The sequence below is a fragment of the Podarcis liolepis genome (assembly GCF_965112155.1).
Source record: "Podarcis liolepis genome assembly, chromosome: 15".
Classification (NCBI taxonomy): domain Eukaryota; kingdom Metazoa; phylum Chordata; class Lepidosauria; order Squamata; family Lacertidae; genus Podarcis; species Podarcis liolepis.
In genome coordinates, this window is record NC_139566.1 from 16,301,231 (window position 1) to 16,318,937 (window position 17,707).

Genomic DNA, 17,707 nt, shown 5'->3' on the forward strand with positions numbered 1-17,707 from the left:
GTCAATGCACACTGGGTTCAGCACTCTGATCTGCACTGGATGTGTGCCTGTGGGCAGAAGGGGGCCTTTTCACAATTGCTCACAGCCGACGAGTTTGCCCCTAAGAGCCTCCTTTAGCCCAGCCTTGCAAAGGAGTCCTCAGCAGCTACTGGACTTCAGTCATTCTGCGCAGCCTGCCTGTGCACACAGACCAGTGCTAAGCTGCTACCAACTTCCCTGCCTGATCGCCTGGAGGCAATTGCTTAATCACCACAAGCAACCAGATGAGTGGCTGTTGACAGGCCTGCCTTAGCCTTTCCGTCTAACTTACAGTCGGGAAACATTCTCAGCTTCTCAGTGCACGCCTTACTTATTTATTGAACAAACGTGCATCCCACACCTTCGACCACTGGGAGTGTTCCCAGGGCAGTAAAGTATGGATTCTGCTCTGCTCTGATTGGGGAGGAGCATCATAGCTCTGTGGCAGAGTGTGTGCTTTGCAATGCAAAGGTCTCAAGGGTTCAGTCCACAACAGAAGCATCTCCAGGTAGGGCTGGGAATGTCCCAAGCTTGAAGACCTAGAGGGCCGATGCTGCCAGTCAGAGTAGGTAATATTGAGGTACATGGACGAGTGACCTGGCTCCCTTCGGAGGAGCTTCCCATGCTTTGGTGGTTCTTCCTCGACAGATTTCCACCCAAGTATTCCTAGGCCTGTCTTCTGTCTTCCTCTGGGCTGAGTGCTGGTCTTGGTGGTTTCCATGCAGAGTTCCTCTCAATCAAATGTGTTGCAATTTCAAGATGGTGGGGCAAGCTTTTTATTGAAGGGAAATTCCTCCCAGTCTCATTGACACCTGGGACAATGGGAAAGGAGGGGGTGGGTATTCCTGTTGGGCCCCCAGGCACCCACTCATACCCACTGACCTGCTTTGGGAATCTGGTCGGTTGGAGGAGAGGCCAGCCGTTGACTCTTGGTTTTGCTTCACTAACCCTTTTCCTTCCTGGAGCAGTTTTCGCTCACGCCTGATTCTTGCCGGCCGCAAACGCCACACGCCCCCCTCAAGGCTGCCTTGGTTTGCGTGGTTCTCCCCCCTCCCACTCCCACCCCCACATTTTTTTTGTTTTTAACCAGGAAAAAAAAAGCATTTTCTCTCATTGGGCGATGTGACTGTTTGCCCGAAATGCTTTTTTTTTTAATCCTCAAAGAAACCAAACTTCTTTTATTTTCTTCCCCTGTTCCCCTCTTGTTATGATTATTATTATTGCTTTGGTTTTGTCTGGCTCTGTCCGGGATTTTGAGTTTCTTCTCCTCTCTCCTTTCTGTTTGTTTCGGCATCCGACCCTCAAACCTTCCCCCTTCTCTATCTCCCGGGGGCCTGGATGTCTGTCACAAGTTAAAAAATGCTTTTAAATTGTGGCAAAGAGGGGAAAACCCTCCTTTTTTCCGTGCGTTTATATGACTCGTCTTTTTCTTTCTTTCTTTTTTTCTTTCCTTCCCCTTCAAGGTCCAGCTCACCTGACGCTAAACAGCCAAGGTATGGTCTTAAGTTTCTTTCCACAAATGAGTTTTTGATTTCCTCCTCCTCTTCCTCTCTCCATCTCTCTCTCCTTTGCCATCTCCTTCTCCATCTCCCTCCTTTGCGCTCTCTCTTTCTCTCTCTCTCTGGTTTTTCTCCTCCAATCATCTGCTTGAACCATCTCATCATCCCGTGTTGGTTTCTGACATTGCCTCGATTTCTCGCTTATGCAGCTGGGAAAAGAAAAGAAAATGTTTTGGTTGTGTTTTATACATGAATGTTTATTAGAAAAGAAAAGGGGGGGAAAACATGTTTCGGGGAGGAAGCCAAAGAAACTGCCTTTAATCTTGCGTCGCTGCTACAGAGCTTTGATGAACTGTGTGACTTATGCTGGTGATCTGATTATTACAAGCCCCATGTGGGGCTTGCTTCATTGATTGCTTCTGATGCCTTCTTGGGGATTCATCTGCTGGGGGGCACAAACTGGCATCCCTCACCCATGGCGCAGTGGGTCTGGGATGTGCCAGCTAAAGTGTGGCAGGAATTTGCTGCAGCCCTTACCCAGCCCTCCCCACCCCTTCTGCCCTGCTATCTGAACAAGTGCATTGGAAACCACCCGGTGAGGGGAGTGGGCCAGGGGGGGCGGGGGGCATTCCGCCCCGGGTGCCACCACTGGGGTGGGCTTCCCTCGGAACAAGCATTTTGGGGGGAGGGAGCCTGAGAGGAGCCCCTTGTTGGGTCACCCTGGTTTGAAAGAGAGGAGGCTTCCTTCTGCTCAGCTGAAAGGTGCCAATTGGGCTTGGCACCTCCTAAACTTTGTTGGCTGCCCGATGGAGTCCAGCAGGGAAGTCCTTTGCTTGTCATTTGCTGCTTTTGTGGGGACCAGGAGGCTTCTCTCTTTGTTTGCCCCTCTCTGATGAGAAAAGAATGGGCCACGCTCATATCCCCATGCACAAGGGGTGCATGGAGGAGGCTGTTTCAAAAAGGCCAACTCCTCTTCTGCTCCAGAGGAGAGGCAGCTCTCTGCCCAGAAGTTGTCATCCTCACTCCCATTTCTTTTTATCAGTGGTGGTCAATAGTAGCTCAAGGCTGTTGTGTGACCATCATGCTCTAAAGGGATGGGAAGTGAGAAACCCACAGTTGCCCTCCAGATGTGGCTGGAGCCCAACTCCCATCATCACCCCTGACCCATGCTGGTTTGTGGGGTTGATGGGAGTTGGATTCCAGCAATGTCTGGAGAGCCACATTTATCGCTCTTAAACAGTGTTGGGCTACTCTAGATGGTGTTGGACTACAATTCCCATCATGAACAGCCAGCTTAACCCAATGGGAAATGTAGTTTGGACTATCTAGAAAACCCAAGGTTGAATACCAGAGAGGGGCAACTGAGCAGTCAACCAGCCATAGTGCTCGCATTAAAGCACTCTTTGCTGGCTGTGGAAAAGCTTGTTGGTCCGAGGAGGTTAGACTTCTTAAAGAGACACGAGGGTAGCACCAATGAGGAGACAAGTTGCAGTCCATCCAGAAGGTGCCACATTTTTTTGAGATGACCTCTCAGTTCTCAGACTCTGTTCTTTCCCAATCTGGCATGACACCAGCTTTGTCCTTGATCTCTTGCTCTTCTTCTTACATTGACCCAGTGTGGTTTGGAGTCAGGGAGCCTCCGAATGAAAGCCAGCAATGTTGTTAAGCTTCAGGGTGGGCTTCACACTCCGAAACATTAACCGTAATATCAATTAACCATAATGCAGGTGTGCTAGGATCGAGGGACAGCCCATACCCCCTTTCCTTTTGGTAAATGTTTAAAATAAATAGAAACCAAGCCCCAGGAGTGGAGTCTGAAAAGCACCATGGCTTTGGCCAGGTCTCTAGAGAAGGTGATTCAACAACCTCAGGGCCACCCAGACACATGTCATCCTTAGGCAGAGCCCACGACTGACAAGGCTTGCCCTGGCTTGAGGCTCCAAGCACCTCAGCCTGGACACCATTTTAATTTCTCACAAATTCCATAGTGACTGTCATTGTTCTTGGGCATTGTAGAGAATTTGGGTGGTGGCTGCGCCCAGTGTGCAACTGCTGCTCTTGGCAGGGTTACAGTGGTACCTCGGGTTACATACGCTTCAGGTTACAGACTCGGCTAACCCAGAAATATTACCTCGGGTTAAGAACTTTGCTTCAGGATGAGAACAGAAATCGTGCATCAGCGCAGTAGCAGCAGGAGGCCCCATTAGCTAAAGTGGTGCTTCAGGTTAAGAACTGTTTCAGGTTAAGAACAGACCTCCAGAACGAATTAAGTTATTAACCCAAGGTACCACTGTACCGATGAAGAATGGGGTCCACTAGAGGTTTCTTTGGCCAAGGCCACCTTCAGACCAGGAGCTGACCCTGGAAGCTGCCACCATATCCCTGCACACATGTGCCCTCCTTTGAACCACGTTTGACTGAGAGGTGTGATGTCCTGGTCCGCTTTGGGGATCTGGATGATGCAGGGATCAACTGGACAACCCTAACGTAACGGGATTTATGGGCCAGAAAAGTCTTGCCAAAAATAGTTTCCTTTTTAAGTACCCTTTAGCTGCCCTTGGGCTGCCCTGTTGAACCACAATGCCCATCACCTCGGCATAGTGATAAACCAGAGTTGCTGGCTTATCATGGTGGCTTGGGAATGAGCTGTGCACATGGCTGGATCTCTCCTGTTCCTCCCCTCCCAGGGTTTGAACGGGAGGAACAAGCTAGGGAGGGTCAGTTAAGCATGGTTTCCTGTGGTGCCCCAATTCAGGATCAGGGCTTGTTTCTTCCCAGTGAGCCAGGATCCAGCAGCCAGCAGCAAACCATGTTTCAGTCTGGCAAGAGATTCTGGTTTCTTGGAAGAGAAACAGACCAGGATCCCAGGTGTGGATGCTGTCTCAAGCCAAGTTTCACAATGGCTCCCTGAATTTGCTCTTGTGCTTACACCAGCAAATGAGGGTGCTTCAGATGCCCCATAATCCATGATAAACCAGCAATCCCGATTTATTGTATTGTGTGACTTTGATATGACCCATTTTGCGGGGAAGTATCAAGTTTTTTGTTGTTGTTTGTTTGGTTTTTTTATTAAATTTATAGACTGCTTCAAAGCATAAAGCCATCACAGTGGTGTACAGGGTAAAAACAGAGTAAAACACTGAAACACAAGCTCTGAAAGCAGTAGAATCAATTCAACAAGCTCTTAAAACAACAAAAGCATTTAATCAAATATAAAATTGATCTTCCATAAATGATCAGGTCATACCACAGGGAAAGCCTTCCTGAACAAAAATGTCTTCAGTAGATGCCTAAACTTCATCATGCTGTGTGCCTGCCTCACTTCAGCTAGTAATTGATTCCCAGTTTCTAGTTCAGGCTAAGTGCCGATAGATAGATAGATAGATAGATAGATAGATAGATAGATAGACAGACAGACAGACAGACAGACAGACAGACAGACAGACAGACAAGACAGAAGTACTGTTTTGGGGGGACAGGAGGCAGGCAAGTGTGGAGGACTCCCTGCTCCTGAATGGGGTAACCAGGTGCGCAGCCTAGGAGTCATTTTGGACTCGCAGTTGTCCATGGAGGCGCAGGTCAATTCTCTGTCCAGGACAGCTGTTTACCATCTCCATCTGGTACACAGGCTGAGACCCTATCTGCTCGCGGATAGTCTCGCCAGAGCAGTGCATGCTCTAGTTATCTCTCGCTTGGACTACTGCAATGCGCTCTGTGTGTGGCTACCAGAAACCACAACTAATCCAGAATGCAGCAGCTAGACTGGTGACTGGGAGCGGCCACCGAGACCACATAACACCGGTCTTGAGAGACCTACATTGGCTCCCAGTACGTTTCCGACCCACAATTCAAAGTGTTGGTGCTGACCTTTAGAGCCCTAAACGGCCTCAGTCCAGTATACCTGAAGGAGCGTCTCCACCTCCATCGTTCTGCCCGGACACTGAGGTCCAGCACTGAGGGTCTTCTGGCGGTTCCCTCGCTGCGGGAAGCCAAGTTACAGGGAACCAGGCAGAGGGCCTTCTCAGTAGTGGCACTTGCCCTGTGGAACGCCCTCCGACCAGATGTCAAAGAGAAAAACAACTATCAGACTTTTAGAAGACATCAGAAGGTAGCCCTGTTTAGGGAAACTTTTACTGTTTGATGGACTATTGTACAGTGGTGCCTCGCAAGACGAAATTAATTCGTTCCGCAAGTTTTTTCTTCTTGCGAGTTTTTCGTCTTGCGAAGCACGGTTTCCCATAGGAATGCATTGAAAATCAATTAATGCGCTCCTAGGGAAACCGCCTTCAGACCAGGTCCGGGGACAGTCTGTCCCCCGACCTCTTCTGAAGGCTGGGGGGGGGGGGGACAAGGGCTTTTCTTCCCACCCCCAGCCTTCAGAAGGCTGTTCTGAAGGCTGGCGGTGGGAAGAAAAGCCCTTCTTCCCACCTCCCGCCCCGCAAGCTCCGGGGACAGGAGGGCTTTGCTGCCGACCGCCAGCATTTTAAAAGCCCCTGCTGTCCCGGGGCGATTTTAAAATGCTGGTGGGCGGGAGCGAAGTCTCTGCTGTCCCGGGGAGATTTTAAAATGCTGGGGGTCGGCAGCGAACGCTTCGCTCCCGCCCGCCAGCATTTTAAGATTGCCCGGGGCAGCGGAGAAGTCTCCGCTGTCCCGGGAAGGCAGGCGGGGGGGAGCAAAGACTTTTGCCCCCCCCCCGGCCTTCAGAAGAGGTCCAGGACCTCTTCTGAAGGCCGGCTGTGGGCGAAAGTCTTTGCTCCCGACTGCCAGCAATTTAAAACAGGTCCCCGGAGATTTCCCTATGGGCTTTCGTCTTGCGAAGCAAGCCCATAGGGAAATTCGTCTTGCGAAGCGCCTCCAAAACAGAAAACCCTTTCGTCTTGCGGGTTTTCCGTCTTGCGAGGCATTCGTCTTTCGGGGTACCACTGTATTTTAATATTTTGTTGGAAGCCATCCAGAGTGGCTGGGGAAACCCAGGCAGATGGGCGGGGTATAAATAATAAATTATTATTAGTAGTATAGATGATAGATAGATAGATAGATAGATAGATAGATAGATAGATAGATGCATGCACACAAACACAAACACACAAGGCTGCACTGAGGCTGCCAGAAAACATACCACTGAGACTCGGTGCAGAATCCTAAGTCTGAAGATGGGATGGTGTGTACGGCCTCACTGGTCATCTTGGTGCTACCAGGTCAAAGGTGCAAGGTCAAAGGCCTCTGCCACAAGTAGGATACCAGGTGCCATGCCCATCCATATCTTGGCTTAATGTGGATGGTGCCCCCCTAGTGCCCCTTTTATTTCCCCCTCATCCATGTAGTGGTCTGCTCCAGCTACTGGTGCCCCACATATTTTCCTCCCTAAAGCTGGAAGTCGCCTTTGCTCTGAAAATCCAAATTGGAGAGCTACATCAAGTGCATAAGGCACTGTTTTCCAAAGTGTAGGTTTCAAAGGCTACATGGCATTAATATATATATATATGTGTGTGTGTGTGTGTGTGTGTGTGTGTGTGTGTGTGTGTGTATATATATATATATTACTTCATCATACTTATATTTACCTGCAGAAAACAATTCAAAGATAAAACAGTATTATTAAAACTACCCCCAAATTATCTTTTACCGAGAAGGAGTACATGATTATTGTAAGTTTGGGAAACAATGGCACAGGGACTCTCCAGAATTAGGGGAGAGAAAGTGTGGGACAGCAGCAGTTGGAGGGGAACCCCACACAGACATGGAGGAATTAAAAGAGGCACAAGGGGCTCACCATCCACATTGAGCCGAGTTATGGATAGCACCCTTGATGCAGGAAGTCAGCCCTATTGGAGGAAACATAGTATTTCTCTGGGTAATAACCAGGTGTGGCTTTGGGTGACTCTCCAGGACAGGGGAGGAGAACCGCCTTGGTCAGGTGTTGTTCTGGCTCCAGCTACTCTCAACCCCAGCCTGCATAGCCAGAAAGCTATAAATGAAGGATATCTGTGATATCCTGAAGGATGGGGGCCTCAGGAGTGAGCTGCCATCCTGGCACATGTGACTTAGCAGATGGTTGCAATTGTTTTAGATGGATTAACTTTAGTTTTATGTTCGAATGTTTCCTTGTTTGTTTTCCAAATACGTCAGTGACCCTGGGATATCTCTCATGACGGAAATCACATAAATGGGGTCCTCTTTTGTCGTGTAATGAAGCCAGAGGCTTCCCTCTAACTGTCCTGGCTTTCCAGGGGCACCAGCTGCAGGAGGGCTTGGGGCTTCCTCTGCTGATGGGCCTTCTCCGGGCAGCAGCGCCAAGCGGCCAAAGAGCCACCATTTTAAGTTTTGCTCCATGCCCCAGTGTCGCTCAAGGGCATTGTGGGAAATTTAAAATGGCAGCTGCTCAAACTTGTCCAACCAGCATTGCAGGGGAGGCCCAGGGCAAGAGACTGTCCTGCGGGAGCCCTGCTAAGGGGCTGGGGCTCCAGCAGGTCCCTACCCCAGCCCACAATGATCCTCGAAATTCTAGGCCCCTGGAGTTGGATATTCTTTTGCTAGGGGTACTTGTTCCCGCTTTGACCTTGGAAACGACAGTAAACCAGGTTCAGAGCTGTAGGGGTGGCATGAAGAGATTACAGAGGGGAAATGAGCCACTTCCATGTACAGGGTGTCAGGGTCACATCCGCCACCAGGTGTTTAAAACACTATGATACTGCTTTAAATAGTAATGGCTTCTTCCCCCAAAGAATCATGGGAACAGTAGTTTGTTATGAGCGCTGATAATTGTTAGGAGTCCCCCTTCATTTCCCTCACAGAGCTCCAATTCCCAGAGTGGTTTAACAGTCAATCCCTCTTCACAGGGAACTCTGGGAAACAACAACTCCCAGGATTCTTTGCAGGAAGATATTATTCATTTTCCCCCATTGCATGTATATACTGCTTTCCTGCAAAGCCACCCAATATGGTTTACAATTTTAAAGTACCACAGCAAATGATAAATAACATTTAAAATGGGGAAGGAGGGACAGTCCGACGGAAGCAGGTCCTGATTTTGTCGGGGATGCTCTTCACAATCAATACTAATGATTGGTGTTTAGGGTTTAATTAGGTATTAATAATGATAATAGTAATAATTAGAAACAGACAATGTATTTAAAAACGCAAACAACAACACAGCCGATGAAAAGTTCCCAAAGAAGAAGATCAGGGCCAAAAATAATAATAATAAAGCGAAACACCAGATCAGGTAGTTAGCCAGACCTTCAGAACTATGTATTTATTTTTGCTGGTTTTGAAACACTGCCAGAATGGAAGCCAAATGAATTTCCTGGGGCAGGGAATTTGCGAGCTGTTCCTGGATTGCTGAGGGTGCATGTGTCACTATGTTCTTCCACTCCAGGGATGGGCCATATGACTCAGCAGCCCTTGGGCCCAATTCAGAAAATCCCCTGTAAGCCATGAGTTCAGACATCTGGCAATATCGATCTGTTCCTCTTCCTGCAGTTTGCTGAACTGGGAGAGGGATGGCAGAAAAGGGGGCTTCAGCCCTGCCCACTGCTTCCAAGAGGCCCTCAACAGACTCTTCTGGGGGGAATGTGGCCCTCAAGAGAAAAAACGTTGTCCATCCCTGCTCTTTTACCATCTGGATAGCTCAGGTTGTCATCAAGGGCAGCCCCGTGAATGCTTGTTTTGCAGCAGTCTAACTTGAAGGTTGTGAAGGAAGGAATGGTGGTTGCTGGTTTCACAAAGAAAGAGTAGCAGCCAGTTTATTTGAATGCATATGTGCCCCACTCCCCCAGAGCTCAATGTGACCTTTGTGGCCAACTGAGATTTTGAATCCAGGTCTCCCAAGCCCAGCCCATTCTCCACAATGATAGACAGGTGTCAGGAGCCATTGAAAAGCATTTCAGTATTCTAGCCCCGGTGCTGGATCCAGCAGGTGAGGGCTGGCGCTCCATGGCAGGTCACCTGCCTGGTATGCAGAAGGGCACACTTATAGAATCATAGAATTAGAAGGGGGCACAAGGGTCATCTAGTCCAACCCCCTGCAATGTGGGACTCCTTTGCCCAACGTGGGGCTTGAACCCACAACCTTGACATTAAGAGACTCGTGCTGTACCAACTGATCTATCCTAGCTGTCAAAACCTCAGGGAGGGAAACATAAAATTCACCAACACGGTTGCCCCCAGAGTGTACTATCCTCTCATTACACAGCTGTGCTACTGATCTTTTAAACACCTCTTTCAGTATGTTGGGACTTGTGGTCCAGCAATAGCCTGAGAGCCACCAGGGGAAACCCAAAGGCAGCATATCAGTGCTTTAGCAAGCAAACCCACTGATCATAGAATTGTAGAGTTGGAAGGGGGACCAGAGAGTCATTGAGTCGAACCCCCTGCAGTGCAGGAATCACATGCTCCTCCCTTGCTGTCTGTTCCTGCCAGCCCAGAGCAGGGACTGGGCCAGTGACCCTCCTGCTACTCCAGCAAGGGAACAGCTCAGCTACCCTGAGGCCTGGCTGGGGGAAGGGCCGTAGCTCAGAGGTAGAACATCTGGTTTGCATGCGGAAGGTCCCACCTTGAATCCCTGCTGGCATTTCTCAAGTAGGACTGGCAGAGAATCATTGAGTTGGAAGGGACCCTGTGGATCATCTAGTTCAATCCTCTTCAGTGCAGGAATATGCAGCTGTCCCATACGGGGATCGAACCTACAACCTTGGCATTATCAGCACCATGCTCTAACCAACTGCGCTATCCACTTGGGCAGGCATAGGCAAACTTGGCCCTCCAGATGTTTTGGGACTACAACTCCCATGATCCCCAGCTAACAGGACCAGTGGTCAGGGATGATGGGAATTGTAGTCCCAAAAACATCTGGAGGGCCAAGTTTGCCTATGCCTGCACTTGAGGATAAAGAGATCTGCATTTGAAGCCATGTTTCAGCTATGCAAGGTCACTCTAGAGTCATAGAATTGTAAGGTACCACAAGGGTCATCTAGTCCAACTCCCTGCAATGCAGGCATTGTTTGCCCAACATGGGGCTCAAACCCACGACCCAACCCTGCTTGAAACGCTGGAGAGCTGCTGCCAGCCAGAGTAGACGATATTGAGCTAGAGGGACCTCATGGTCTGACTCAGCATAAGGCGGCTTTCAATGTTCCTTTGTAAGGCTTGGTGATCCACCTGCCTCTCGCCCTGAGCTCTGACACCAACAATTAAGATGCACAGGCTGAGAGTTTCTATGGCAGCCCCTGCCAACCCTGCCTTTTGCTGGAGCCCAGCAGGTCTGGATCCAGAGAACGTCATAGTGCTTGGTTCCTCCTCCCAGGTAGGGAGAGGCGGCCTCTGCCTGCCAAGGAAGCACAGTGTGTCCATTGCTCCTTTGACAGAGGTGCAGCATCGCCAGGGGTTGATGAGTCGGGTCCTATGAGGAACCACTGACATCCCATGGCATTATGGTCTCCAGGGGGGCATTAACTTCCACTCCTGCCAAGTAAAGTTGCTTCCTTCTGGCCCCGGTAAAGTGCTTCTTCTTGGAGAAACGTTCATCAGTCTCAGGGTCTGGACAATAGCTTCACCTATGCAGGTTGGATTCCTGCAGTTTTCTCTGTTTGGGGCTACGGTTGAGGAGGGTGCAGCTGGTGTGGAACGCAACAGCTAGGTTGATTTGGGGGGCAAATTGTCACTTGCATATAACACCCTGCTTGTGAGATTTGCACTGCCTGCCAATCTGCTGCAGGGCCAAGTTCAAGGGGTTGGTAGTAACACATAAGGTTCAATACAGCTTAGGACCAGGTTCCTGGAAGTTCCACCTTTTTCCTTATACACACGCAGTGAGTCATTGCCTTCTGCTGGAGAGCTTCTCCTTCAAATCCCCAGAATATCAGAAGCCCATTCCCCAGTGACTTGGAGCAGGGCTTTTAGTGTGGCTGCCCCTGTTCTGGGTAAGAGCATCCCTGCTGAGATACGACAGGCACCCACGACCTGCACTTTCCAGAAACAATTGAAAATGTTTTTGTTCCAGCAATCTTTCACAGCTGGTTGGGGAGGGTCTCTGCCAGGGGTTTCTACTTTGCAGTGTTTACTTGCTGTTATTTTCTGTGTTTTTAACTTATTTTGTACATTGCTTTGAGAATGTGTGGCAGGTGATTAAATAATAAATAAAGAAATACTTTCCATCCCTTTCTAGAGATGTGAAGGCCCTGAATTATTATTATTTTTTGGGGGGGGTGTTTTTCTCCACCCTCCCCACCAAAAAGCATTTTGTTTGCTTTTTCCTGAAAAACCGGGGGGAGGGGGAATGGATGATGAAATATTTTCTTTTAGAATGATGAACAAAACCTTTAAGATGAGGTGTTCATTTATTTAGTCCCCCAAAATGATTTCTAAAATTGTTTTAACGGGAAGACTTTCACGTAAGACTGTGTACAGTATCAGCTCGTTACAATTCATGTGCACTGAGGTCATGCAATCTTGTAGCTGAGCATTCAGCTCCCAAATGCAAGATGCGTTTCTGCCTCTTGATCATTGTCGCAAGGGGAGGAAGAAGGACCCAGTGCCTTCTCTGCTTTTGGCCTTCCTCTTCTAAACATGGTTGGTGGATCTCTTTCTGCCCTCTTGACTAGGCCTCAAATGTCTGAGGGTGGCAGAAAGGCACAGAGCAACACAGTTATGTTGCCATCCAATTCACGCTGCTGCAGATTCTGTTGGACCCAAGATTCAAAGGCAAGGGTTGTCCGTGATGATAGCACTGACCCGATAACAAAACAAGCAGCACACTTTGGGCTTGATGTTGGACAGATACATTCCAGTGTTGCAGAGAGCAGAATATCTTCAGGCTGAGGAAGGCAGTCTGGGATTCTGCCAAACATATCCCGCTTGCAACATGAGGGCAAAGCCTTTCCACAACAACACAGCCTCTATCTCCTTTTGCTTCTTACCTGCTTCAGATTCCTCCATCTTCGTCATGTTGAAAGAAACTGGTCCAAGTTTGGAAATATAACAAATCAAGTAAATTATAATTTACTCGCCCTTCACCCTAATGTTCCAGAGCTGGTTACAACTATTAAAACACAACGATGAAAAAGTTGTAAACAACATACAATCGCAGGAATAAATAAGCTGGCATGCAAAAGGATAGAAGCTGGTTTCAGTCTGGGCAAACCTTCAGTTTTGAGAAGTCCATGGAGAATGTGATGGTGACAAATATGAAGTAACTGAAACAGAGAGTGAGTGATAGCTAAGAGAAAGAGACTGAATAAATTTCCTGTAGAGTTCACAGAATTTTGTTTCCTCTCCTCTTTTTTTCAGCTCTATTTATTTATTTACTTATTTGCTAATTTTCCATACTGCCCTTCATCCGAGAATCACAGGGCAGTTTACAATATAATAACACAAAAATACATATCATAGTTCCAAACAAAAGAATAGCCCTCAGTTTAAAACACCATAAATTGTGGGAAAACGAGAGTGCTTTATGTCTACTTGACACTGTGGAGGACTGAAGGAGACAATAATTGTCAGAATATTCAATAGTTTGTTTTACTAGAATGTGAGAACGTGGACAGATTCTGCTTTTACTGTTTTTTGCGGGCTCCTCATAAACTGGCAAAACCAAAGAGATGCCAAAGAAGTTCCTTTATGGTACAGCAGCTTGTTGCTCCATTTACAACAAAAACTTACAAATTCAGTTTGTAATTATTGTCTGTAGAACTGTACAGTACTTTTGATAAACCAGACACGATACTTCTGTGGTAAACCAAGTTATGCACAATGCGGTTTATGTGAACGAAGTGACTGTTGATATTTAGAGAGTGCTAGAAAATGGCACTGATTATTATTATGTATTATTTTTTAATCCCCCAAATCCCAGTTTCCCGCCCTGAAAATGCCTGGTGGGGAAACAACAGTCCTTCCCCCCACCCCATGGCTTCAAACATTTGGGAGATTTTAAATCTCTATCTCTTTGGTTACATATATTATAAATAGTTTTAATAACTATTGTAGCTTGTTGTATGTAGAAGGGGGGAGGGCGAAGCCAACTTGCAGCACCAGATGCCACTACAGCTTACCTGAGTGGGGCAGGGTAGTGGCACATTTGGGGGGGTGTCGGGGGCCTGGCAGAGCCAATCTGGTGCCCCTGCCTCACTGCCTCAGCTTCACCCAGGTAAGCCGGTAGTGCCAGTGTTGAGAGGGCAGCTCTGTGGCTCCACTACACAGGCCGCTCTGAGATTGTCAACGGCCACCCCAATCTCTGCCAAGCGGTGTGCCAAGATTCCAGGGGTTTGTGTTCCTTTAAGGTTGCCAGCTGCCCTGTATAATATAAGATTGCCCCGTATTTCAATATAAAACGCTATGTCCTATATTGATAACAGTTTTGTCCTCTTATTTCAGATCTTTCTCTCTTTCTCTGTCTCTGCCAAGTTAGGGATCCTCTCCAAATGCATGTGTGTGAAAGGGCATGCATTTAAGCTCTGGGTAGCCAAGCACAGACAGAATGGCAAACTTTTGTGTATGTCTGCATGCACATGCATGTGTGACAAATTCCAGAGCGGCCATCCTGTCAGGCTGCAGTAGATTGTACTGGATTGCTTTGAAGTCACTTCAGCACCAGATTTTGTGTGTGTGTGTGTGTGTGAGAGAGAGAGAGAGTGAGTGAAATTGTCCACCAACCGCCCAGCACCATCCTGTATTTTGCCAGTGCCAAGGTGGCAACCCTAGGCATAGTGGAGTCTGTGGTTTATTTGCACATATTTACACCTGAGTTTTGGTGGAGGGATTGCAGAATATTACACCCCAGGAGCATCTCTTGTTGCTCTCCTGATAGCTTCAGCAAACTTGGGTCCAGGACAGAATCCAGCCATGCTCCCCGGTCTCTGTGTGCAGCCTCTCCCAGCCAGCCCAGCCTCTCCCTGCCCCCATTTTCAAACCTCTCTTTAAAAACACCACAGATTTCCTTCAGTTTACATCACCTCCCACTGTCCACTTGGAACTTCCCCCTCCCAGCTTACACTAAAATCTTATACCTGGTCTTTGTCTCTGTTCACCATCCCCTCATGGGAGGAAGGGCTCACACTCCTCTGTTGCCTGGCACAGGGTAATTGCTCGTGCCGGTCAACCATTCCCTTCCTTTGAACTACATTATGGTTCTTCTTCCCAGGCGATTCTTGCCCAGGAAACTGATTCAGCCTGCATTTTTACACTGCTGAGCTGTCTCACACCCAGGTGAAGACTTTCAGGCATTTAGTAATTGCCTACATTTACTAACTCTAGAAATTATTGGGCTGGGGGGGGGGGGAGAAGGAATCTGGTACCCAGTACTTTGAGGGATGCTTGCTTGCACTGCACACACCCCAGCTCATAACACTATTTATAGCTGGCCAACATTGAGCCAGCATTTTCTATAGCCACAGTTAGCACAAACTGGTTTGCAACCCCGGTCCTAAGCGGGTTTGCAAAGGGTGAGTTGGGCAAACTTAACCAGAATTAGCTCTGAAATGGAGGGCAGGGTGGGGAAGGACGGTCTCAGGTGGCTCCCCCAGTAGAGCCAGTTTGACCTCTGGGCTCATATAAGCATATTGATTGTGTTTATTTGTATGGCCCCTTTCCAGGGTGCATGTGCTGTGCCCAAAGCGACTTGCGGCAAGCATTCATATTCTCAAAATACAAAGTGTGTGTGTGAGTGGGGAAAAGTCACAGAATCATAGAACTGTAGAGTTGGAAGGGACCCTCAAGGATCATCTAGCCCAGCCCCCTGCAATGCAAGAATCACAGCAAAATAAATCCCTGACAACCTCCGTTGAAAAGCCTCCACTACCTCCTAAGGTAGCCCATTGCACCACTGAGCGGCTCTTACCACCAGGAAGTTCTTAACTGCTGCCGAAATAATAGAATAAAGAGTTGGGTGTGACCTTGGAGGTCATTTGGTTCAGCTGCTTGGTCAATGTAGAGTCTACTGTGCAGGATGTCAGCACAGCATCCCTGACAGGTCTTAAATTCTGTTCCTGCTCCTACTACTAAGCCATTTGAAACATTTGGAGGGGGTGGGGAGTGAGTGTGTGTTTACCTGCAACCGTCTTATCCCAGAAGTCTAATTTTGGAATGGATCGTTCTTCTATTGCACTCCGGGAGGTTCAGCCGGTCATTGGTGTCCAGGCACGTGTGGGGCTGATGCGCTGTGCCTGGGGTGGGTCGGGGGGCTTCTGGCCTATCATCCCTAATGCTGTGGTTCTGCTTCTCCAGTAGGGTCCCTACTGTACTCGGAAGGGGGGGCTGGGAGAGGAGCCAGTGAGGTGCACCAGACATCAAAAGGTCAGTGTAAACCCTCCCTTTCCTCCTTTCCCCAACCCCAAAGCCTCTGTGTGCCTGCAGCTGAATTAGGAGTGCAAATTAGGTTAAATGGGTCCTCTTTGCTTGGCTTACCTTATTTACGTTAAGGCCAATATTGCTAATTGCGGCTTTGCTTCCTAGTAACGTGGGCTTCTCAATCAGCAGATCGGCGGTTCAAATCCCCGCAACGGGGTAAGCTCCCGTTGCTCGGTCCCTGCTCCCGCCAACCTAGCAGTTCAAAAGCACGTCAAAGTGCAAGTAGATAAATAAGTACCACTCTGGTGGGAAGGTAAACGGCATTTCCGTGCGCTGCTCTGGTTAGCCAGAAGTGGCTTAATCATGCCGGCCACATGACCCGGAAGCTGTACGCCAGCTCCCTCGGTCAATAAAGCGAGATGAGCACTGCAACCCCAGAGTCATCCAAGACTGGGGTCCCTTTACCTTTACCTTTGCAACGTGACTGAAGAATTTGGTGAAATCCAGAAGCTTGCTTTTGCCCACAGCCACTTAAGCTGTCCCACATTCAGCAGCTCTGTTGCTGCCTGCCCTTTGGCACCTAGGCATCCACCACTGTCTGCTAAAGCCTTTGCCAATGTGCTGCCCCTCCAGATGTTTTGGACTACCACCCCCATCAGCGACCCATAACATCTGGAGGGGCACCAGGTGGGAGAAAGCTGCAGTGTTGGAGCCACTGTATGTGCTTTATGATGATCGGGACTTTCGGTTTCCACATTGCTTGTTTGACGCCACCCAAGTCCCACAGCCCAAGTCACCCATGAAATGACATTGTGGTGTTGATCCCCTTTAGCTGGAACTGCAAAATGGTGGGTGGCAATCAGAATGAAAGTAAATCCTACTGTGTGCATTGGAGCCTATTCCAAGGAAATTGCACCCAGGGCTGCAGCCTTAAGCTTCGGCACTCTTTCCTACAAAAGTCTGGGAGGAGAGAATTTCAAGCACTGAATAATTTGCTATAGGTACCTATTATTAATATTATTATTATTAAATCTGTTGTAGATTGATGCAATTCTTTAAAATTTGCCACTGCTAATGTGGCTGGAGAAGGGCCCACCGCTTGAGGGAACTCCTAGGGTTTGCAGAAGTTTTACAAAAAAATACTTAGTGTGCATTATAACTTAAAAAAACCAAAACAAAGCCCAGTGACAACTGAGCATGCTCAGTGGTCATGGCATGCTAACTTAGGGTCTGTACGTGCTGAGTGATAATGTGCATTCAGTGCTGGAGGCAGGTGCTGTACATGCGATGCCATCCCCATGACTTCCCCGTCCCATGCTGTTTGTGACTCTAAGGCACATTCTGCAAGAGTGGTTATAATCCGCTTTGTTCCACATATGCCCTTTGTAAAAGCTTGCTGCCTACATGTGTATGCAGAGAGAGAGAGATAGTGCTTCCGCAGGTCACCTCCAATTGGGGCAGACCTACTGGCCTCGCATGGCTGTGCCATTCCCCCGTGCCATGTTTCTAGACGGGCTAAAGGTGGAAGCAGTAACTCTGTGTGCCCTTGTTTATTGGTGTGTTAACACACCAATTTCTAGCCCCTGTCTTCTGAAAAACTAGATGATAGATAGAAAGACAGATACATTAGATTGTGTGTGCATGTATAAACCACTAAGTAAGGGGAGAGGGGAAAAAGAGCACTGTTACACACTAATTTGAATAATGCCCACCTGTGTGTATGGACCACTTGGATATAGCTGCTGCTTTAGGTGATGTTATTGGGTGAAGGTGTGTACAATTGCAAACTGCTATCTGCAAAAGTGCCCTGCGAGGAAAGGAACCTTGTTTGCTTCAAAAGCCTTAATCTGTGTGTGTGTCATGGGATGTCCAGGAAGAGGGAGCAGTTCACTGGAGTGGTGAACATTTTG

General features: G+C 48.3%; 1 protein-coding gene across 26 annotated transcripts in view; it reads left to right on the forward strand.

The window, feature by feature from the left end:
• NRXN2 (neurexin 2) overlaps nucleotides 1-17,707 on the forward strand; it is a 351,610-nt gene that overhangs the window by 104,684 nt on the left and 229,219 nt on the right. For 16 of the 26 annotated variants that reach the window (XM_083477881.1, XM_083477882.1, XM_083477880.1 and 13 more), the window contains 2 exons: nucleotides 1,482-1,511; nucleotides 15,735-15,803. The exons of 1 other annotated variant lie outside the window; for it this stretch is intronic. In XM_083477881.1, the coding sequence (XP_083334007.1) occupies nucleotides 1,482-1,511; nucleotides 15,735-15,803 (99 nt within the window). The remainder of the gene's footprint in view (nucleotides 1-1,481; nucleotides 1,512-15,734; nucleotides 15,804-17,707) is intronic. 9 more of the 26 variants (XM_083477873.1, XM_083477876.1, XM_083477879.1 and 6 more) reach the window with 4 other exon arrangements.